The sequence below is a fragment of the Tribolium castaneum genome, chromosome 3 (genome assembly GCF_031307605.1).
Source record: "Tribolium castaneum strain GA2 chromosome 3, icTriCast1.1, whole genome shotgun sequence".
NCBI classification, from domain to species: Eukaryota; Metazoa; Arthropoda; class Insecta; order Coleoptera; family Tenebrionidae; genus Tribolium; species Tribolium castaneum.
The window spans coordinates 18,811,727-18,835,956 of record NC_087396.1 but is presented as its reverse complement, the minus strand read 5'-3'; the positions used below and the strand labels follow the sequence as shown (position 1 = coordinate 18,835,956).

The following is a 24,230-nucleotide window of genomic DNA, read 5'->3' as shown; positions in this document are numbered from 1 at the left end:
CACGGAAGTGCTCAAATGAGGTTCTTTTTTAATGTTTAATAAAGTAAAAAAAGATTCCTTCGAGCCGGATTTGAACCAGCGACCTATGGATAGCCACAAGTGATGCCTCTACAGTCCACCGCTCTACCAACTGAGCTATCGAAGGCGATACACTTTCGAATTATTTGTGGCGATTCGATCAGTTTTTTATTAAATGTTTCGGATTAAATCACCGAGATTGCTTATTATCAAGTTGTTAAAAATGTAAGGTCAAGGTGTGTTTATGTTTTCGTTTATTTGTTGTCAAGCACAGTTTATCTCATACTAGATACACCTATTGTTATGATGGACGTAAAAATGCTTACCTTTAATTTTGTTATTTGTGCATTTTCAGTTTGAAAAGGATAAGAGCAAACTCTTGTTACTTAAGGCTTGTTTGAGCGTCTCCTCAAGTATTCGAAAGTTTGCTAAAGATTTTTGTATCAGTCTAATCTAATGGAGTACTTTTTGGTCTCAAAATAACTTCGTTTGTTAGTGGTAATGCATTTTTATGATCCGACAGTTCTTGTCTATTCACTGTTGAATACGAATCTGAATGTGCCTTTTTCACATTTCAATACTATTCTTGCTTCTAAAATTCATTTATCTGAAATAGAATTTTGCTGCATTGTATTCACGTTTATATTCCACTTTGTAGTTTACAGAGTGATTTTTAAAAGCGGGTCACCCTGAATATATAAAGAAAGAAATAAAAAATTTGACAATCCCAAGAGAGGTTAATTTTTATTTTTAGGAAGACATCTTTATTTAGTTTACTTTTAAAAGTTCTAACACCAACCGCCTTTGTAATTTCAAAATTTTAAATGTTATCACTAGAGCTCCAAAAATATGCAAAATGCATATAATGTGCATATATGTATATTTTGACAAAATTCTATAATAATGCATATGCATTTATGAAATGTGCATATTTTCAATGTTTTTTGGCAGGAATTCCCTGAAATTGCTGTAAATGTACAAATAATCTGAAAGCAGAAAGAACTGAACCCGTACCTTTTGTTAAGCGATGAGCTGTGGGGTTTTCTGGATTTTCCAAGAAAGTTTGTGATTAAACGGATTTTAGGAATTAGTAAATTCCTAACATTAAAATTACCCTTGGTTTTTGAATATGAAAGCAAATTCTTTGGTAGTGTCTCACAAAACGACAACCATATTTTTGTGTAGTTTGCAGCAAAAAACATTTCCTTATAATACATCTAATTTTTTCTACTTTGAGAAAATGTACAATTACTTAATTACAGTTTGCATTTCTAACCCAAATTAACAAAGTTCAGCGTCAAAAATAATAAATCCCATTCTGTAAATAAATTTCAATTTGCTTCAATAAAGTTTTTTTTTCTGCAAACTAATTTTTACAGAAAAAGATACTACAATATACAATATAACGCCAATAGTTAATAAATAAAAATTAATTTAACAGAAATATGTGCCAAAAAAATAGTTTGTAACTGCGAAAAATTAGATATACTTAATATGTTATAAGTAACTTATTGGAATTTTTGCTCCTATTATTTTTATGGTTTTTGTTATTAAAAATGATGTATAACCTAAGAAAGACTTATTATTTTGTTATTTTATAAGAGCATGTATGCATATTAAAAAGCATAATAACCTGTTTTTGGTGCATATTTTGAGAGTTTTTGGTGTATATTTTCCGAGCCTTAGTTATCACCCTTTTTGTGATACCTCAAATGAAAGGTATTTTGACCAGAATTGTGGCTGTGTATTTTTTTGAGTTTTAAATATTCTTCTTTACATGACAGATAACAAAATACAGCAGAATTGTGAATGCTGTTATGAGTGATGGATCTGATAAAATAAATCAAAATCGCTTTACTCACAAAAACGGCAGCACATACAACTCAAAGAGCACGAAAAGATAAAACACAAATCAAGACAAACGCTAATAATGCTTAATATGCAAAAAAATGAGAAAACAATTCCACCAAATATTTTATAGGGATAAAAGTACTCAGAAACTTCATTAATTTAAAAAAAAAACAGCCCTGTATATTGGCCCTCAAACCTTCGTCTATTGCTTCCTCAACATTTTGTTTTTACTAAATCTATAAAGTCTTGTTTTATTTTTAAATCTGACCAATTTTACAAGGTGACCAAAACTATCACTGAAATGTAATATTCCTTTAAGGCAGGAAATTACCACAAATGGGCGCCACTCTTGTTTTGAGCAATTTCCGCTTTACTTCACTTAATCGTATCAACATTAAGTGCTAAGTCAACAAACAGTAACAAGATTAAGGGAAATTTTTCAGAATTTACGATATTTGTAATAAAACTGGCGTACACACATTCCTCGTTTAACAAAAGAAGACTTCCGAACGGCCACACCTGTCGAAAAGTTCAACAAGTTCTCCTTTAATGTGAGTTTGAGGGAAATAGGTTAACAGTCTGTTGCTGACCTACACGAAGATAAAATTTGTAACATTGCACGACTGTAAACTTGTCACGTTGAATGCAGTTTAGCAATAAAAAAGATGATTTAGACTTTTTCAAATGCATCGCAATATTCGAACACAATTAGGTCGTGTAAAACAAATATGCTCAATGTTCAGGAAGATGCCACTTTATGATGCTCATTGTAATGCAATCATGCATTATTTTACAATACAATTGAGTTAATGGACAAATTTGAACACTAAACTTGTTGATACAAATTAAAATAGTAGCACATTAGAAGAATGAAATTAAAAATATTATTAATTTTATAGATTATTTTACATTTACCAAACGCTTGAAAGATGTTCATAACCAATACACAGAAATTCATAACAATGAGAAAACTTTCTTATTACATTTTTGTTTTTCCTTTTTGATTCGCCCCTACATCGTTTATTATTATTATTAGTAGGTGTTCGTTAAAGATTAGGATTGAACTACGGAGGACTATAACTTAGGAGACGAAATGAGGTAAAAGATTTTCTGAATGCACAAAAATAGTGTTACAAAGTAAAAATGAGGGCGCTTCGAGCTTTATACTGTCCCGGCGGGCCAAATCGTTTTAAATTACTTAGAAAAAAAATGTAGAAACGTTGAGCTGTCTTATAAACCGCGGAAAACTGATGACTAAAAGTTTCAAAAGAAACATCGTGAAAAAAAAATAAAATTTGCACTTCGTCTCGTATTTTTCAAAACGCTGCGAATACGGTTACAAGAAAAATGTTAGGAAGAAATTTGTATAGAATTAATTTTCTTGAGAAAAGTCTGCAGACTAAATGTCTATCGGCAACGGTTTAGACCCCAGAGACGTTTAAAGATGCTAAAGCAACGGATTCGTTTCATGTTATCGATGATCTAGTAACGGAAATTTACTTTATACCTAAACTGTAAAAGAAATATAATGTCGCGAACTTTTTTATAGCAAATTTAATTCTCTACAACTCCGTTTTTTATATTTTTTTTTATAATTTCTACCGTATTTCCAGCGTTTTGATAACTATTGGACGATGCGCAAAAAATTAGGGTCGGTTTATAGAAAGCTTTGTTTAATTTAATTCGTTGTTAAAAGTTAATAACACACAGTTAACTGCTTTAACTGCGAATTAAATTAATGAGGCGTCTATAAACCGGTCCTTAGAATTTAATTTGCATTCCACCTTATATTTTTGCGAACGCTGTAAATCCCATTAAAGTTACAACAAATTTATTAAACTTCAAAGTTGTAGAGAATTAAATTTCCTATAAAAAAATCCGCAACATCATATTTCTTTCTATCTTCAACGGTTTATACACCTACAAAATGAAGCAAATCCGTCGCTTGAACGACTTTAGAGCCTAAATGGTTAAAGATAAATATGGTCTCCTGGTCTTTCTTGTGGGAAATTTAATTCTCTATAACTTTATTCTTAACATTTTCCAACGTTTAAAAATTTACGATAAAATTTTTAAATCACGTTTGTTTTATTATTAAGAATTTAATGCTCTATCTGTGTGTCTATTTTTTGTTTGTTGTGTTTTAACCGTTATACAATCTGTCTATAAATGAATGTAGGATCGTAGTACGTATTAAAAATTTGCCGCTTCTTCCCAGAAAAAACGAACAATGTTAGTATATAAAAAATATGGTTCTAGTGGTTTGATAAAAATTGATACTTTTCAGAAATTTCATAGAAATGAAATAATTAAATGCGGCAAATTCAATTTCCAGAACCACCTGAGATCCTACACTCTTTTATAAAGTATGTACAAATACAACCATTTTTTCAAATTCATTGCTCTGAAAAGTTAGAATGGAACAACTGCGCTCTCTGGCGACATTAACGGGACTATTGAGGACGGGTACGTTTTATTTGTATGTCGTTTCATATCCTAGTCCTTAAATATCCGTAGCTTGAACCCAAGTCCAATTCCAGGAAACTCATTTACAAAGAAACAGCATTTTCAAAACGATGAACAATTATTTTCTGGAGAATTTATCAACCTCCTTACTAATATTTTATTTCCAATAGTAATAGCTAAATGAAAATTTCTATGTATTTTGGTGTACTTTTTAAATAAGAATTTTTTTGTAGGCAAAGATGTTTTAAGGAATTTTTTCGTAAATACAAGCTGTTCATGTATTTTTACATTTGGTTTGTTTATCAGCGATTCTAAACAGTCGACATCTTAATTTCATTGGGCGTTGAAACTTTTCATATGAAGTTAACTTGCTCAAGTGCTCTTTCGTGATTCAACTTCTAGGCTGTCACGACTTTTTGTAAAACTTTTTTTAAGTACCTACCGATAAGTCAAAGACTCAAAACGACAAAGCTTTGATCGAAAATTATTAATCTAAATTATCAAATGTGTTCATTAATCATTACAGAATAAGACAAATTTTGAATAATAATATAATGCTTTAGACTTGTTCTAGAAATTTTCTAGTACACTTGTAAAATTTCAATTTCGAAGCTCACTTGTGTAAATTAAATTAACTTTTAAGGAGAAAACGCTTTTATAATTTTCCACTCTGCATCTAACAAAAATTAAAGAGTGAAAAGTTTCAATTAAAATTTGATATTTTCATTACCGCATTTCTAATAAACGCTTGGCAATAGCACGACAACTTGATGGCTGACTAATCAAAATATTAATTTCAAGCTAATGCAGTTTCGTCTAGTTGCAACGGAGAGAAAACCAATAATGCTTACGGCACGAAAATACATTTTCAAGGCTAATTTAATTGTGCCTAAATTAAATAATGTTAGACGCTGGAGACGTAAAAATATTGGAGTTTTGTGCAAGACAACTTAATGAAACCATATTTTGGTGTCAGTTAAATTATAATTTAACTGTTTACACGCTTACAGGAAACCTATATCACAAACGGCATTTCTGAAATAACTTCGTGCATTATTGGACAATTATTCCTTACCTCTACCAAACACGACAATTCACTTATTGAATTTTTAAACTATAGTATTAACACATTTGTTTTATGTCAGAAACTATCGCAAAGAAGCAAAGCAATTTACCAACACCTAACTTAATGATAAACGCCACAAACAGCGGAACTATTTTGAATTGCAAATTTTACAAACACTCTTTATCGTCATAAATATTTGTTAATACTAGATCGAAGCATCTCAGACACGCGATTGTTACCAAGTTGTGTTATTTTGGACGCGCTTCCATTAGGTTTATTTCTTTAACTGTCTACTTTTAAATTAGTTTCAATGGAAAATGATCTCGGAGTAAACATTAAAATTTCACAAGCATCCTAAAATCTCTTCTATTCTGAATTCTTTTGGAATACAAATGAAATGAAATAAAATTTGCATTAAGTAAACAAATTACCATTACTCAAATCAATATCTTTTATTTGTTATAACTATATAAGTTAATCAATAAAATGTAAATCAACATCTGAAAAGTGACACTGGTCTGCAAAAAACAACTTTTTAATTTGAAATTGTTTTAATTTAATGCTTGATAGGTTTCAGAAAAAAAAATATTTTTTGTATATAGTCTTTTATTATTTTTGTATATTTGGGAGTGAACATTAGGCGCAGGTCCCGTAAAGTTGTGTGAAACACCCAGTATAATAACAAAAATTACGTCTTTTTGTAATAATTTTTTTTATAAATCATTAATTTTACCTAAAACTAATAGGTAACTATAAATTTAATGATTCCAAAACACTAAATTCCATTTAAAAAATGTAACTACTTATACTAGTTGTACATTATTAACATTTTTGTTTATAGTTATACAGGGTGTTTCACATAACCTTACGAGGCTTGCGCCTACTGTTCGTACCCAAATATACAAAAGTCACAAAACACTAGATACAAAAATACACATTTCATCATTAAATTTTTTGAAAGCCCATGACAGTAGTTGTCAGACTAATAACTGTTTCATTGATAGTCACAAATGTATTTTTTTCACAACCAGTTATCATGTGTTCTATCAAGAGACGGAATGAATATGATTCTAATCCATCTATCGTAATGACTAACAACCTAAAAACGTTGTAGTTTTTCGAAGGGGTGAACAAAATTGAAAAAACTATCCAGTTTTTCAAAATTTGTAATCAAGTTCGTATTGGAATATGTATTGTTGGTGGCATTTTACAGGCGCAGGACTTATGTGAAACAACCTGTATATAGATTTTTTCTTTTCAACAAACAAAAAGCTACTTGCTTCTGTCGATCTTCTAACTGCTATCGTCTCTCATATGTGTGTAAATATATCTTGATGAAACCTTTGTTCATGTTTATTAATACTTCGCTAAGATTTTTTGTAAAGAAATCTAAGTGAAAAACTGAATTTTTAAACGGTTTTGCATATTTTAAATTTTTATAAGAAAAATTCCTGTCAACTGAAATGGTTCGGACAGAATAATGTTCATACGGATTAAAGTAGCCTTGAGTACTGATATCTAAAGGTTAGGATATGGTACTACAAATAATATGTTCCCGTCTTCGATAGTTCAGTTAATGTCGACAGAGAGCGCAGTTGTTCCATTGCCCTCCAAGTTTTCAGAGTAATGATTTTGGAACAATGGCTGTATTTGTACATGTAATGGCTAAGTCGTAGGAAACAAAAAAATACAGGCAGATGAAGCATTAAATTCTCAATAATAAGACAAACATAATGCAAACATTTTGTTCTAAATTACTGTATTAAAAAAAAAACTTCAATTTGCACTTTGCCTCAAATTTTTCAAAACGCTGCGAATACAAGTTACAGATGAAAAGAAAAATATGAGGAAGAAAGTTGTAGAGAATTAAATTTTCTACAAAAAGTTCGCGAAACCATATCTCTATCTCCAACCATTTAGAATCCAAAGTCGTTCAAAAGCGCTAAAGGGACGGATTTTTTTTTAATTTTGCCGATGATAAAGTATTGGAAAGTTAATTGATAACTAAACCGTTGAAGGTAGAAATATGGTGTCGCAGACTTTTTTATAGGAAAATTAATTCTCTACAACTTCTTTCCTTACACTTTTTTATAACTTCAACCGTATTCGGAGCGTATAAGGTGGAACGAAAATTATTTGCGCTCCGTCGCATATTTATCAAAACGCTGAGAGTACGGTTGGAAATACAAAAAAAAAAACGTAGAAGGAACAAAGTTGTAGAGTAAACTAAAGTTAAAGTAATTTATTTTTTCTCGTGTTTCTTTAAAAATTTTAGTCGTCAGTTTTTCTCAGTGTGTTAACACTGCAAAGAACTCAATATTTCTGCATTTTTTTCAAATAATTCGTCGATTGGTTGGATTTAAATTAAATTAAAACAATTTGGCGCCGATTACACTGCCGCACTATTTTTTGGGTTCAGAAAATGCGATTTTATATCTCCTTTTGTCTCCTAATTTATTTAGTCCTCCGTAGCATTGATGCAACAACAAACACCAAAAATATTGAAATTTGAGAGACTAGGAATAGAAAAATCATTAAAAAATTGATACGTGATAGCAAAAAACTGAAAGCAGATTAGCAGATAGGTAGATATAAATTCAGCACGTTTAAATTTTCATATTCATACCAATTTTCATTATTTAATTAATTGTAAACCAGTGTTTATTTTCTGTTTTATGCTCAGAGAAAATTGTTCGGAAAATTTGGCTTACATTGTGTAAAGCAATATTTGGTCCAATTATAACAATACTGTTTGAATTTGCATTTCTGTTAACATCCGGGCTTTAGAAAGAGATAAAATTTCTAGAAAAAGTCTCATCAAGTTCAAAAAATTTAAACTAATAGCCGGTCGCACTTTTCCCTCAACAAATGCAATATAAAACTTCCATCTAAGAAGTCCCCAGTTGTTTTAAATGAACTTACGCGGCGGATCAAAAAACATCTTCCAAACTCTGACAATAATCTCATCACAGTTGCAGCACAGTTGCGAACATTTAACACTAAAAGTGACCATCATAACTGAGCCTTGCATAAGTTATTTGTGTAAAATATAGCTATTTATTTGTTTGTTATTAAACCGATGTCCTTTATCGAGCGACATGGAAACCGCATTAGAGATGGAAATAATTTATTGGGTTGCAATTGGCCGAAGAAGTCAATGCCAAAATCAATGACTCACCTGTGCGAGCGTGGAGCCGGTGTCTTGGGCTCTGGGTGCTGGGGGTGCTGTGGTCGCTGCTGAGATCGGCAGCGTAGTCGGTGGAGTCTTGGCGGCCGGGCGATTTGTGGCGGCGTTCGCGTTTGCTGTGCCCCCAACGACTCTGCAACACACCAGCAGATGCGAGATTCTAAACAGAGGAAAACTATACGGTGAGCACGCGCGACGAACCACCTTTCTTAATTTATCGCTTTCATGGCTAATTTTTTCAGTTTACTCCTGAAATTCATTTTCTTCATCAGCCTAGGTGGTGTCGGGGCTTCCCATTTGAGAGCTGCTCTTCGAGGGGATTGGGGCACAATCCAATTTACGTAGAACAATACCCGTTATTCGCTTGATGAATTTTTAAAAATACGCATTTATCCAATCTCGTGTTTTATTTTTTATGTTTTTGTTTACGTGGTATTTTAACTTGACAGTATATAATAACACCTTGCACATTGTTTTTTAATTTATGATTACAAAGGACGTTGGCTATAAACTGATGGATTTTAATGGGGAAACGATTGGGATTTCCCAAGAATTAACAAGGAAATGTTGGGTTTTACGTGATAAGAGCATTTACCAGACTTATGCTTAAATTACTAAAGTTTTAAGGGTGAAAACGTAAAAATTTATTATTGTTCACTGAAATATCTTCTACTTAAAATCTAAAAAAATAATTAGAAGTTAATACACTTGCTTCAGATCATTAACGACGGGTATACTTGAGCAGGTATTTGTTTCATAAATTTTGACAGCTACTCTACTAAAATCAGGAAAAGGAGCCTTTCAGATTTATTCTTTGTGGACTAAATTAACTTCCAGCGTTACTTCATTAAAACACAGCCTTTCGTAAAGTAATTAATTACATTGCATGCTAATGGTTCTGCAGCACATTTAATTTATTAGAAAAATACTCTGCCCTAAAATAAAATGTGCAAATCACGCATATTTTGAGATTCTACAGAAACTTTACGAATGATAGATAACACAGCCGATTCTTCTGCCAATATTGTATACAGGCTGATTTTTTGAGGGCCTACATTAGAAACTTTTTAACTTCTAATATAGCTAGAGCTTTATTTATTTATGTATTTATAGGTATACAACCAACTTTTAAATTTTAAACAGTAACATCCAATTTTTATTGCATTTGTGAATTCCCCTCATGAAACTGGGTAAAATGTTTTCTAGTTATATTATATGCCACAGTTTTTGCCGTATGTCAATTTTTTATACAAACTTTTATAGTCCGGGACATTTCAATATGAGATACGTCATAGGGCATACGTTGACGCGAGACTATATAGAGCACAAAAACTAGATAAGAGCTCAAATTTAGGGAACTTGGTTGTTTGATGTGTTTGACAGATTACAAATGTAAACAATAATAAAAATTTAAATATTTCTTTATTGTAGTAAAGTACAGCAAAATGTACCAACTAGAACACTTAAAAACAAATGGAGAAACTTTCAAATGCTTTGAAGTACCGTTGCTGGATTACTGTTGAGGTTATGTTTGACCTTGGTATGACTGTCAGGTTTAAAGTTGAAATTTGCATTAAAAAGGTCATAAAAGCCTCGAAGTGCCTTTCAGGGTAGTCACCGTCATGTTCCAAGTGCATGCCCCCTCTCTGCCACATCAGTAAAATTTGCCACAAAAGTTTTAAAAAACGACTTTAAACAACAAAAAAGGCCCTATTTTCATTAACAATGAGACATATCTCGCTGCATGCGGCACGACATAGGCCTCATAGACCAATCTCATTGTGAATGGTTTTCGCTGAGATCACTTTGAGAGGGTTTCACTGAGACTGACGTTGGCGGAAGGCTGAAACCTGCCTCGCGACAAGTCTTTGCACCAACATTCGAAAACACTAAGACGGCCTCATGCCTCATATCATGGCTTGTAATTGACAGCGTTTTATAGAATGATTTGGAATCATAATGCAGAGATTGTTGCGAGACAGGCAGGCAGGCCTCAAGCCTACTGCAGAAGTCGCTCTCAGTGAGTCCATGTCTGAGAGATGTAAGACCAATTTAGACCATTTACAGTGTGATTGGTGCCCGAAACCTATGTCATGCAGGAAGCCAAACTTCATCGTGAATGGACCCTTTTCAGTGGGGGTGTGCTTTTTGAATAAATTTGAAATGGCCTTTTTGAAAAAAGCAGTTGTCTCTCTTTTATTCATCTATTCAACACGTTTGTATTCGATGCACTTACACCAATTTCATTATCAGTGTCTTGATTATCAGGCAAGGGCGAAGTGGAATTGGGGGCAACCCAGAAATAAAAACACTTTAATTTCCTTTATTAGTAGGCTATATTTTTTATACAAGAGACTACTCTCAGATAGACGTACAAAAATGTAAACAAGAGTAAAAGTTGGTTTTTCGCAATATTTCACACTATTCTTCCACACGTCCACAGTAAAATCAGAAAGCGCTTCTTGTTATAAAGCCCTTATTATGTTTTTCGACGATGGCTGAGACTTTGTGACGTATTTGTTAAACATAAGTTTTCAAATACCCCATGCCAGTGCAAAGGAGTTATATTAACAATTTTACGGGATTATTTTTAACTTTACACCCACTCTGCTTGAAACAAGAGTGGCTGCCAGGAAATAACGAACAAAGTGGACCCAAAAGGCTTCAGCTGCAAATTATAAACACTATCTGTGATTTTTTAAATAAATTTTTTAATAATTAATAAAAAACATGACAATATTAAGCTTTTCGATTTCGTTTGGTTTGAATTTTATATGAAAATAGAAAAGTTAACCCTCTATACCAGAAAAGACAAAAAACATAAAGAAAGTATCTGTAAATGTCGTGAACTTACTTTGAAGTAAACAGGGCTCTCCATCTATAACTCATAATTACTTGAACCGCAATTCCCATCATCAAAATGTGCAAAACTGCGATAAGTGAGGTTATGCAGTGATGCACTTTCTTTTCCAGTTTTTCACACAAAATATATCACAAATTGCACAAATCGTACAACCAGCGATAGTCAGTACTGTCAGTACTTCACAGCGGCTTTCTCCATCACAATCACTGACTGCAATTCTGTTTTGTGCCATTCCCGTCTCATCATATAATCTGAGTAGTTGTTATATGACAAGTAATGTTTCTACCTTCAAAAATACTTGCGTAAATATGTTATTATCCCGTTAGTACACACTTTTAAAGCAGCCACTGGTTATATAGATTAAAATTATAACATTTCCTTTGTTATTGTGTTATTGTTTACATCGGTCAGCTGTTTACTGTCATTTTCTAATGCTACCAATTTAAAAAATGTCCCTGTTATTAAAGCTCAAGGACCATAGAATGAGAGAGAGAACATTTTTTGTTCACACAGACGCTGAATACACGTATAAATGTCAGAAAATTCAAATTTTTTATGTCCAAATAGAAATGTCCCGGACTTTATTTGCCGGGGTTTATTTAAAATATCACAGTCCTTGAACTCTTTACAATAAGTGAATAATTCTTTTTTCATTTGATAGCCAAAGGTTCAAAGGGTCTTTTCAAGTTTTTAGGATTGTCAACAGTCAAATTGCAAGGCTACTATAATTTTTTGAAAAGGATGATAAAAAATGATTATAACCCAGTTCATTCAAATGAAATAACTCTGTTTTTTCAGTGGCAATCAAAAGAGAATTAATTTTAATAAAGATTTTTATGAACATCATCTATATCTGTTTCTTACAGTTTTTGAAATAATTGTAAAAAACAGAATTCTTGCTCATTATTTTCATTTTTAATCGAGTAAATTTTTGAAAAATACGATAAAATTGTGCTATTAATTAAACGAAATGTCCGATTTGTTCACCATTTTCATTCAAGAAGAACCAGCTATACACTAAATAAAATATTGAAGTTTGACAATAAATTGTTAACCATTTTACAAGGTCTACTTGATTAACTATAAAAATTACGTTTTTTGTGATTTTTTTAAGAACTGTAAGAGAGATATAAGACGTATTGATAAGTCACCATAAATATGGATATTCTTTCGATTGCCGCTAAAAAAACTAAGTTATAGCAGTTTTTTGAAAATCATTTTGAAAAAATCATACTAAACTCGTGCTCCGCACTCGTTTCAGAAACCCATGACTCACAGATAATAAACATATTTTCTTTACTTGTGTATTTTTTCTAATTAAATTTTAAAAAATAAATTAATCAAACGTTAAACCTACTAAACCTACAACTGTAACGTCAACAATTAAACTACAACTTATTGATTATCAAAAAAAGCCAAAAAGTGAATTTCATTCGGATCAGTTTTTTTGGCTTGGATAAGGTCTATTAAGGCAACTTTGGCATTTAAAGCAATCATTATTACTTGGTATTACCTCTTCAAGCCTGGATAACTGCCTCCCTTCTACGTGGTCTGCTGTGATTTTGATAATTTGACGTTTACTTAGCTAGCCATGAATCTAGCCTAATTATTTAAAAAAAACTGATAGCCATCGAAATTACTTGAGAATGCTGATACCCTATATCATCGACTTCAGTACAATTTTCAGAACTCATAAGCCTCGAATCTTGCAGTTTAAGTGATGCGATAATTTTGCCGATGAGTGTGTCTTTTATACAGTATCTTATACGTAAGTAATTAGTAAATTTTAATTTGAAAGAATTACAGAATTCCGAAAAATGCGTTAAGAAAAAAACACAGTGATTCATTAGAAGTAAGGAATTCTTTTGGAGGACCATCTTTTGGATAATAATAAACTAATAAAAGACATCCAAATGAATTATAAATTCAAATGACAAAAAGTTGTATGATCTAACAAATTGAATTAATATTTAATTGATTAGCACATATTTATCCGACTATACTGAAAAAAAGAGCAACAATTAAGACGGAAGAACCTAGCATACACTGATTTCTCTGTTACTAGGTTTTGAAACACAGAAATATAAAATCAAAAGTGATGTGAATAATATTGATTAGAATTATAATCTCCTAAAGAACATGTTACATCAGCAAAAAATAATTATCCCGCTGTATTTTGTCCACAACTGTATAATCTAACTATTATTTAAATAAGTAAATAGAAACAGTCCATGTTTTTTAACAAAATATCAGCCCATGTTTTTTTAACACAATAACAATTTAATAAATATTTTTGGTTAAATATAAATAGCATAAAAGAATCTTTTGTTAAACCAACACTGTGTAGCTTCAGGATTTAATTGTATTGCGCGAGAATATAAACATCGGCTCAAAAATAAATATTGTATGTACACAATGTCTTTTCATTGCTTTTTCTATTTTTGAAATGTTTATCTAGTGAAACACTTTCATATTTACTTCTACTGAGTAAAAAAAAGATGCGCCCCCGGGTGGGCTCGAACCACCAACCTTTCGGTTAACAGCCGAACGCGCTAGCCGATTGCGCCACGGAGGCGATGTGCGATACTTTCCACATATGCTACAAAAATACAGATCACTATACTGAAATAAAAACTGTATTTAAAACTACTAAAATAATAAAAAATTTTCTAACACTTAAAACAGTTATATTTCTTGTATTTTTAGTCATAAGGTTGGTCCTTTTAATACAAAGAAAGTAGGCATTCGATTTCTTTTAAATTTAATATTATTGATTAATAAAAAATGCTGAAAAATAACTAAAATAAAATAAGATTGAAAACGGAGCTCAATTGCCAGTGAGCTTGGAAGATTATTTAAAATAAAAGATTAAATTATTTCGTTTGTATTTATTTTTCGGTAAAAGTGTAAACAACTGACTATTAATTTTTACCTTGAGTTGTGCGAAAAAACTATGAGCTTTTTGATATACTGACAGATGTGAGACTTCAGGAGGAGCTGCAGACCTGGGGCGAATTTCTGGCATTTCCCTGGGACTGCTTAACTCGGAAGTAGATTTGCTTAAATGTCGGGCCCCAATCGTTGGCGTTGAGGACATATTATTGAATTCACATGTTTCTAGAGCCCTTTCTGCAACAAAAATACAAAATACAAGTATTTCCGATTGAAAAAAAGTGATTGCCGAAACCCGGGATCGAACCAGGGACCTTTAGATCTTCAGTCTAACGCTCTCCCAACTGAGCTATTTCGGCTTGTACAATCAATTTCTTACGTGTGTTATCAAGGCCACAGTTTTGTAATTAATAAATAAAACCAATACTAATTTTTAAATTTATTATGTATTTATAATTTAAATACAACTAATAACCAAAACTTACCATGACCTATAAATAAGGTTTGACTGTAATTCATTTTGATTAAAGAAACTACTGTTAAATTTTTCCAAAAATTTGAATCAGTTTAGGTTTGCACAAAACAACCCGCGACTCCGTTAAAAGGAATGGAAGAACTAACATAAAATTGTTATCAATAAACAATTGTATATACTTACTGGATATTGATTTTTTCGAAACGTTCATTGATAAGCAACATTTAACGTCAAAACTACATTTAACAAACTTTAAAGTTCTCTTTTTAATTAAGTAAATTAAAACATCAAGGACAACTACCTGCAGTTTGATTTTTTCCGAGATTTTTTCTAACTTGAACAGGAATATTTCCGTAAAGTCAGTCTATATAATCTATATAATAGATATACATTGACGAAAATTTGCAATGAAACCCAGAATGCATTTAAAATAATTATTTGCTGTGTCAACTTTTTGATATTTTTTCTTCAATTGTATATTTCAAACCTCAATGAATATTGCAAATCAAAGTCAAAGTGCAACATGTGTTCACTATTAATCCTTTTTGTGATATGAAGTCTTAGAAAAATTCAGCATTCTGTTTATGTAATTGTTAAGTGTATCAAGCAGAACGTAATGTTGAAAGATATCGGCGAACTGGTGGGAAATGTGGATTTCAAGTCAAAACACGTGGAAATGATAAAATTTGCAAGTTGTTATGGGCGCAGCTGACGTATCTAAGTATTTGTTTTATGTTCAACAGACTGATAAAATTTATCTTAAAGTATTCAACAAGGTTTCGTCAATAAAATGTTTAGAAAAGATAAAAAAAACAAAATTGAAACCGAGCTGTTTATTTTGGATAGTAGGTATGTGCATACCTAGATAACCAGTCATACAGAAGATAAATTGTGTGGCTGCTGTTTCATTCGTATAAAATTCAGAATTTGATTTAAAGTTATCCTAACTGAAATTTTGTTCCTCATTTCCTCAATATTAGTGTTACCAAATTATTGAAACATTTCACTTTTAAAGTAATAATATCGTCTAGTATTAAAGCAAGGACGAGTTCTGTGATTTTTTATACAACTTGAAGTCTTTTAATTTTCTTAAAACGAAATTCAAATCATATAGTTTGCAGATAAAAAAAAACTAATTTTTTTCGGTCTGTATTTTTTTTTGAGTTCCTAATACTACTCTCTATTGCATACATACTACATATTTGAAATTAGTAGCTAGGTAGTAGATATAAATGAGCCAAAGAATATTTTTTTTACAAAATTAAATTAGTTCAATATGAATTGTGATCAGGGTTGCAAATGGATTTTTGTATAGTAGATGATAGTGCTTATAAAAACTAAATGTAAAATATTCCCAGGATCAATAAATTGGTCGAAATTATAAAAGTTTGCGTCACAAGGTAAATTAAAATTCTCATAAAGACATAAATTTTAATTACAGTTGTTAAATATAAAATATGAAGCTTTAAAGAACTTTTATTTCCTGCATTTAAACCGTCCTGTAATGCAATTTTTCTTTATTATTTTGTCTCGACATAGAAAAATAACAGTTTATTATCTACGTCAACAACATTTTAATTTTTCCATATTTTGAAAATCACATGATAACATTAATTACAGAACATTGGGTTAATTTTTTATATGAGCTAAAAAGCAGGACTCCTTACAATTTTTAATTAAATCCACTTGGAAAATTTTTTTATACGGTAAGCTTTTATCATCAGCATTAAAAACTTTACATCTGGACGAGCCAATTAGTAGCAGCATCAGATTTCACCAAAACGCCATTTTCACAAAAGCTAAATTCCCAATATGCAGTTAGCTTCCACCAGATATTCGAAATATCGAATTTGCCATTATTTTTTCTCAAGGGTGGCATTTGTTCTCATATTACGGTGGTTGCACTTACTTACTTTACGATGAACATAAAAAAATGCGGTTTACAGTATTCGATCCAAAGCAGTATTAAACCTCCATTTCTGTGTTTGAAATTAGATGGGTTTTTAACCGACACATAAATATTTCAGTTAATTCACTCAAAAAACTTACTGCAAACTTCAGTTTCATTTTATCGTCGAGTTTTGCGATAATCTTACAGGAAATTGTGGAAATCGGATGTCGTTGAGCTAGTTGCTGATAAAATACCTCGCATGATTTACATATAATGACTTCGTTAATTAGTGTTAACAAAAAATTTTGGAAGTTTTGGAAACATATTTGGATAAATGTATTTTGCGGATCGGTCTTTGGCCATCTAGGAGGTATTGTAAAAAAATAATATAATTTTATTGGTCGGTTAAATCACTTTAACAAACGTTTAGCCTACGAATTAATTATGTGTTCCTTTTGAACTAAATTTATGGTGCAGTTAGGGTGCAATAAAAAATCCAAAAACAGAATAATAACGTTCTGCTCTAACCGAGCCGCAATTTATAGCAGTATTGAAAACCACCACTAGATTTTTTAGTTCACCCTGTTTTACCCATTTATTACCATAACAAGCAATTGAATTATACTTTTGGGGCTTCATAATCAAATGAAGGGAAAATGTGTGAGTCAGCTTTCATTTGCATTAGATTATTCTTTTTGAACTTGCCGATAGCATTATTTCCATTCCATTTTTATTTGAATACATTGTTGGTTCAGATATCAACTCGTGTATTACCTACAACATGCACTCCATGACATGTTTGAGTTTCTGTTGTGATAGGTGGTATAAATAAGCCATCTTTAGAACATTTTTCGGTAAAATCGATTTGTAATGGGTTCGTACGTCATACACATTTTTTTTACCGGAAAGTTCGTTGAAGATCTTATTTTACCACCAAAAATGACAATTTTTTTAAAAACGTACAAAATTACATTAAAGAAACAAACTTTTTGATAATTCTGGTAAAATATACATACATTTTTGTAAACCATTTTGAGTAACAATGCCAAGTGATATGATAATACATTAACATTAAAGTCTACTTTTTGAGGTCACCATATTCTGACACTGGTTTTAATAACACTTTTTTGTCTATTTATAAAATAATTAATAAATATAATTACCTAGTTCTTCAATTAATACCCTAAATCTGACTTTTTACATCAAAAACAAATTAAAAACTTACAGGAACAGGTCTGATAATATCGCTGTCATGATCGAAAACAATTTTTGATCAAGACTTCGTGCAATGGTGTTATTTGTAATTATAATAAAAGGATCAATTGTTGAGCATGCACACACAAAATTGCGAATCAAAAATCCTTAAAAGGGTTTTACGATAAGCACAGGTTTTAGAAGTATTTGTGACAAGATACGAGTTAATTTTGCATATTTATATCACAGATAAGGCACGTTGTATTACGGGTATAACTGTAGCCTATTTATATTTATACGAATAATTACCATTAGCATCATGATATCATTATCGTTAAAGATTATTATAATTATTAAAATTTTTTAAAAATAACACATAGGTATTGACATAATAAAAATTAAACGCTAAAAAAAAAGAAATGGATTCAGCTTCGAAGAGTATCTGTAGGAATCCAATTGGTGTTTTATTTACGTTTAATTAATTGATCCTAAACAAATTTGTAGCTGTCAATAGGAAAGAAACATGAATGAGTAAGGTTGGTTCCTTTCGACCCAGAACATAAATAATTGATGAATGGACAAAACTAGCTATAATACGTTAAAAAATGTCTTGAATTATTAAAAAGACGCAACATTTGGACGTCAGATACAGAAAACTTCAATATACGAATCAGAGCAACGTTATTGGGTCACAATTTTGGCCGATATCGAGGGGTGAAGGCCGGAATTATTATTTCCATTGGTTTAATTTAAAAAAATAGAGAAAAGCAATGTTTTGGCATGCGATCCCTGGCAAAAAAATTGCAAAAAATCGCTTACTAGAGGGTGAATCACAGTGTTTAGACGGAATCATGATAGGAAGGTGCTAAGTGTTAATTCCTCAAGCTAACACAGAACCGCACTAGCACATTTCGCCCGACACATGCCAGGGCCCCTTGCGGCCCGGCCAAAAACCCCTTCAGCCGTATTATCGTTCACATTTTTGCGAAAAAAACATCAGTTTCACTGATACCAGGGCTGTTTTTCCGTATTTTAAGGTTATAATCGTGGATGAACATGCGATACAAGCGACGTGCGTCTACGGACTGGCGCTAGTAGGTGGCAATATCGATTCGAAAGCAGACCAAGAAACGCTCCCGCAGGAAAATTAAGACTTCGGATGGATGAATTTTTTTCAACTGAAATTGGGTTTGAAACAGGAATGTTGTGTGGCCTGTCCACCACTCCTTTGGGGTTTCCGGTGGTAGCAGGTCACCACTGCAGCAGCTGCGGGGGTGGAACGGTCACGTGCACACTGCAGGATATCATAGAATTACGAAAAAAGGGAGGACTCTTTGAACCGGATAATTCGGGGTAATCGGCGGATTATGCGAGGACAGGTGACATTTGAACGAATGGTGATGAGAGGCCTTTAGCTTCATTGTACTCGTGCCAAGTGACCTGTAGAATGCTTGGCGAGGAAATGGTGGCGCTAAGTTATATGGAGTTGTTATGTGTTATGTTAATTGGTCTAGCGTCTCTCTGCTGCATTTTGCATACAAAAGTTGAATTATGAAAATTCGAGTGGTGAGGGAAAAACTGCTGAATAATTAATCAATGAATCAGAACTGATTGAAATCGCCGTAATACTGGACATGGAGGTGTAGATAGGGTTACCACCAATTAAAAGAAGTCTAGTATGTGTAATTTTTTAATTTAGATTATTATACCTAGTTTTCTTAGTCATTTTTCAATTTTTTATGCATTTTTTTCTGTCGTATTTCTAACAAAACATCAATAACAACATTGAATTTGATTTTATCCTAATTTCTAATCCCAAATTCTAACTCTTTTTTTTTGAAAAATGAGTCGATTTCCAAGTTTTAGTCGTTGAATTTTGGCCCATGAAGACTGTTTACACAAAAAATTAAGGAAATTAAGGACTTGTTTTTAGACTAATTTTATGTATTGAAACATCAATTTTTTATGCACACTACTCTATTTTTTATAGCCTTTTTTTAAAATGTGGGTCAGATTTTTTTGCCAAAAATAAAAAAAACGTAATGACAAAAACCGGTATTTCTACCAAAACATCAAAAACAACGTTGAATTTGACTTTTTACCCTCATTTTTAACCTCAAATTCTAACTCAGACATTCTCAAAAACATCATTTTTTCAAAAAAATGAGTCTATTTTCAGGTTTTAGTCGTTGAAGTTTGTTGAGTTTAAAAACAGCTCATTGAGATCTGTTCAAAAACACAAAAATTGAGAAAATGATCTGTTTTTAAGCCCATTTTATCTGTTGAAATATCATTTTTTTATGTAAACTACCCTATTTTTATGGCCTTTTAAAAATGTGAGCCAGACGTAATAACTGAATCTGTGGTTTTTAATAAAAAAAATGCATAGAAAATAGAAAAGTGACTAAAAAAACTAGGCATAAAGTTAAAAATTACACACATTGGACTACTGAAATTAAAAATCAATTAGTTTTACAAGTTTACATCAAATATATAAAGAAATATTCAGCATTGAATCAGAAATAGAAGATCAAACTGATGAGGAAATTTTAAAAATCGAATTCCATAAAAATTTGAGTTACCATTTGAAAAATAATTTACGCACCCATCTTTATCCGATGTAGTTGTTATAATCAATTTCTTATTTTTAAATTTATCAATAAACAATATCACTAGTCATTATATTACGGTCTTGGATGAAATCATTGTACAGGGGTATATCAGAAATACGTGTATTAATTTTAACACGTAATAAAACTCATCAAATACAACAACTTTTCTACAGACTGATCTAGAAATACTGAGTCTGTTAGCAAGACTGGATTTAAATTTTAAAGGATACCGATGAAGTACGCTTCCAATTAACAATAATTTAACATTCTTGTGGGGTTGTACGTCAAATAATGTTACGAAAAATCGAATTTGATTGCAGTGTTGCAAATTACGAGCAAAAATACTTTTAGTTGCAGTCTGTTTTTTTATAAAAATTTGTCAGTGTCAAAATCGGGTATAAAAGTAGTTTATATCGCCTTAAAAGAGAAAATTGAGAAATTAGATTTACATTACGTACCCGGATTTAGGGTGAGCAATATACCTAGTTAATAATTAAAGCCATACAAAAAAAATTCGATAGAATAAAGTAGCCATTTGGTGATTTTTTTATTCTATTGGTCATTTTTTTATTCTATCGGTGAAAAAATTTAACAAAAATTTTTCGATGTATCTATAAGAGAAAACGTTGTATTATACACGTAATGAAAAGTTGGCATTATCTGCTCATGATTCTTTTCTGAAACTCGTTCTCCACACTCACAGACAATGAACAACTTTTCTTTATTTGAATAATAAACTATTATTGTTCTATTGAAAGTACTCACATATTTTTTACTTATTTTAGACCCAGTTTTTACTAGGACCATTCGTGTCCCGTCCGTAATCAATTATTTATAACGATTTTGAGAAAGTTGACGTCATGTGTTTAAACTGTTTTGTAATTGTAAACTTTAACTACGAGTACTATCTTATTTAAGAAAACAAAAGTTGGCAGAATTATGGTCCGCCCATAATTATGAAATGGCTGTTAAATTAATTTTTCAAGCAATGTAACTTTAAGTTAGATTTTCACATAGAACAAATTACGTTCTTTAAGTACATCCAACAAATCAAAATACAATTTAGAGTTAAACTGTCTTTTGAAATAAAGAATGGTTGGTATACGTTGTAGTGCTTTATTTATTTAAAACTGGGCTTTTTTCTAAAAGTTGGAAAAGAACTGTTTGCCACTGTTATTCAGGTTTATACTACATAAGAGTGCCTTTCCGACGAGTTTTTACACAGTGGGAGTGAGGAGTTGAGATTTTAATTAAACACAGGTGATTAAAAAGAGAAATTTATTTACCAACCATAACAACAGTAACAACTGATAAAACAAGTATTTTCTACAAACAAATTCTATCTTAGACCTAGTGAACCCTAGCCCTAGGAGAAAAGGTCCTCCGCGGGAGAAATTGAAGAGAGAGTTCCCGTCGATTGTATTCCTGTAGAGGTTCAGGAAATGATACTACCTGGAAGAAGTTCCAGATGTTACGCCCTTACCACGGAAGAGATCCCGTGGCCCGTGTCCAATGATGAACTCGGTTCCCAGAAGATGATCTGGATTTAACGACGGAAGAAGGTCCCGTCGACTGTATGCTTTGAAGATGTCCTTTGAAGCAATCCTTCAGAAAAAGTCCTGGAGTTATGTCACCGAGAGAGGTCTTAGTGATTTGGTCCGAAGAGGTTCGGAAGGAGACTCAAATAAATCTCCCGATGTGGCGGCCTGTGTTTCTTTATTTATACTCTTTTGAAGTCAGCATTTCCATAGTAGCACTTTATTTAGATTTTTATTAATTTGTCTGAGTTCACTTCTCATTGGTTTATTTTTTAGAGGTCCTTTTAAATAAAAAACAAACACAACATATAGTTTATTCAAGAAATTCTTACAACATTTAATTAATTAATTGTTTGGAAAATATACTACTTATATTTCTAATACCAAACAAGTATTAAATCCAAGATTTTTTTACAACGTATAACACTGTGTAGGTGAAAATAAAGTACATAATAAGTTATTATGGACAAGTATATAAAAATGTTCATAAATGCATGTCAGTCAAGAAGAACTCCTCCGAGCTCTCTAAAGTTTTCTTTCCTTTTTGTAGAGGTGAAAGATGTTTTTAGCTTAAAGTTGTTATCTTTATATTTTTTTATTGTGTACTTGAAACATTTTTAAAAGGCAATTATTCAAACATAATGAATGACCCAGTAAGTAATGCGTATTTACACATTGTTAAGCCATTTAGGAAGTCAATAAAGCGATTTGCATGACGGTTGAGTTTTAATTTATTTTCGAGTGGTTGTGGAGTAACTGAAGAAGGGGGTTCTTTGTTTACGTAACGTTATCGAATTACGCAGAGCAATTAAGTCCTAAGATATCCGGCTAATTATTATGTTACAAATACTACTATATAATTACAAGTTAAACATCTATCCTCAACAAGGACTCTCTACACTTGTGTTAGTTAGATGTTTTGTTGACTTTGGTACCTGAAACGTGAAACAATGCCAATTACCTACTAGAGAAACCTCAAATCTACAAGCATAGAACTGCTAACCTCGTCAAATATTTATTCACATCTTTTATGTCATACAAGGGAATATACCTTACCATCAAATATTGATTATTTATGTTGAAACTATAAAGTAAACAGAGAAGTTGCCTTATTAGACGTACATTTTTTTGGAAAATATTAGTAACTACACCAATAACATATTTAAAAAAAATGTTGGCATGTCCATAGAAAAGTATTCCATGTTAAAGTTTGTTTTACTTTTGTTGGTGATTAATTGGGTGTAGAATCATTTTGATTAAACAAATTTTGTTTTTACCATTACCAACTTTTGATATTCAATCCTTAACTTTTAACTAGTTCCGTACTGTTTCTAACTTCGCTTGATTTAATCCTACTTGTTATCCACCTCTATCGAGAAAAGCAATTTCGAGGCTACTGTAGGCAAGCTTTTAAGTTGATACGTTTATACAGGATACAGTAAAAGTTAATAACGCGAACTTTGTTGCTTGACCTTTACTACCTATTTACCTAAGCTGAAGAAAAATATTTTCGGTAAAACTAAAGTGACACCAACTTAACACCCACCATTACTTTTACTTTGTAATAATTTATTGTCATAAAATAATTTCTTGGAGTTATCTAAGTTATTTAAGGGTTAATTGTTTTTGAAGTCTCTGCTCTTTTACAAATTAGAGTATTTCTGTGTGTGTTTATGGTGAATTTTGCATAAAGATGTCGAATTATAATCATCCAAGTGGTGATGGAAATATTCAGAACCGTTCAGAACTAATCTCTCTAATTGAAATCTCTCTAGTAGACTAGTACTTGGTACAAGAGGGTGTAAATAATATAATAGAAGAGAAGATCGTTATTTATAATAACTGGCTACAATCAGATATGGTTAATAAATTTTCGAATATTAAAATACTATAAAAAATTGTATAACAATTTTTAGATACTGACAAAAAGAAGAAAGAGTGAGTGAGTATTCTGAGATGAACTATTTTTGTTTAAACTATTAACAATTACTAGCATTTTAAAAACACAGTTTCCCATATTTCTTTAAAATTCAACAAATAAATAACATCTATAAATCCAGCCCAACCAATTAAGAAATGACTCTGTATATTGGTGTGTTTGTTTCACACTTTGTACATTAAATAAGGCAAAAGATAATTAATATTTTACTGGATGTTGTAAAGATTTAAGTTTTCAA

The 24,230-nt window shown here is 31.4% G+C and overlaps 1 protein-coding gene, 2 long non-coding RNA genes and 3 other non-coding genes across 7 annotated transcripts in view; 1 reads left to right on the top strand and 5 right to left on the bottom strand.

Moving 5' to 3' along the window:
* Mctp (Multiple C2 domain and transmembrane region protein) overlaps positions 1-19,015 on the bottom strand; it is a 32,373-nt gene extending 13,358 nt beyond the window's left edge. Inside the window, exons 1-3 of one of the 2 annotated variants that reach the window (XM_008195598.3) lie at positions 18,723-19,015; positions 14,384-14,580; positions 8,580-8,721 (exon numbers count right to left, since the gene is read on the bottom strand). In XM_008195598.3, the coding sequence (XP_008193820.1) occupies positions 8,580-8,721; positions 14,384-14,580; positions 18,723-18,756 (373 nt within the window). In that variant the 5' untranslated portion in view covers positions 18,757-19,015. The remainder of the gene's footprint in view (positions 1-8,579; positions 8,722-14,383; positions 14,581-18,722) is intronic. The other variant, XM_008195599.3, reaches the window with a different exon arrangement.
* On the bottom strand, positions 56-145 carry TRNAY-GUA (transfer RNA tyrosine (anticodon GUA)). The gene is given in 2 exon segments: positions 56-91; positions 109-145. It is a non-coding gene; the product is annotated as a tRNA-Tyr (tRNA).
* LOC135265607 (uncharacterized) lies at positions 8,632-9,056 on the top strand. The gene is made up of 2 exons (XR_010333324.1): positions 8,632-8,770; positions 8,831-9,056. It is a non-coding gene; the product is annotated as an uncharacterized LOC135265607 (long non-coding RNA).
* LOC135265606 (uncharacterized) lies at positions 9,994-14,083 on the bottom strand. Its single transcript, XR_010333323.1, has 2 exons — positions 11,443-14,083; positions 9,994-11,256 (listed from the first exon to the last, which is right to left on the bottom strand). It is a non-coding gene; the product is annotated as an uncharacterized LOC135265606 (long non-coding RNA).
* TRNAN-GUU (transfer RNA asparagine (anticodon GUU)) lies at positions 13,953-14,026 on the bottom strand. The gene has a single exon. It is a non-coding gene; the product is annotated as a tRNA-Asn (tRNA).
* TRNAF-GAA (transfer RNA phenylalanine (anticodon GAA)) lies at positions 14,630-14,702 on the bottom strand. Its single transcript has one exon. It is a non-coding gene; the product is annotated as a tRNA-Phe (tRNA).
* Positions 19,016-24,230: the final 5,215 nt, after the last annotated feature.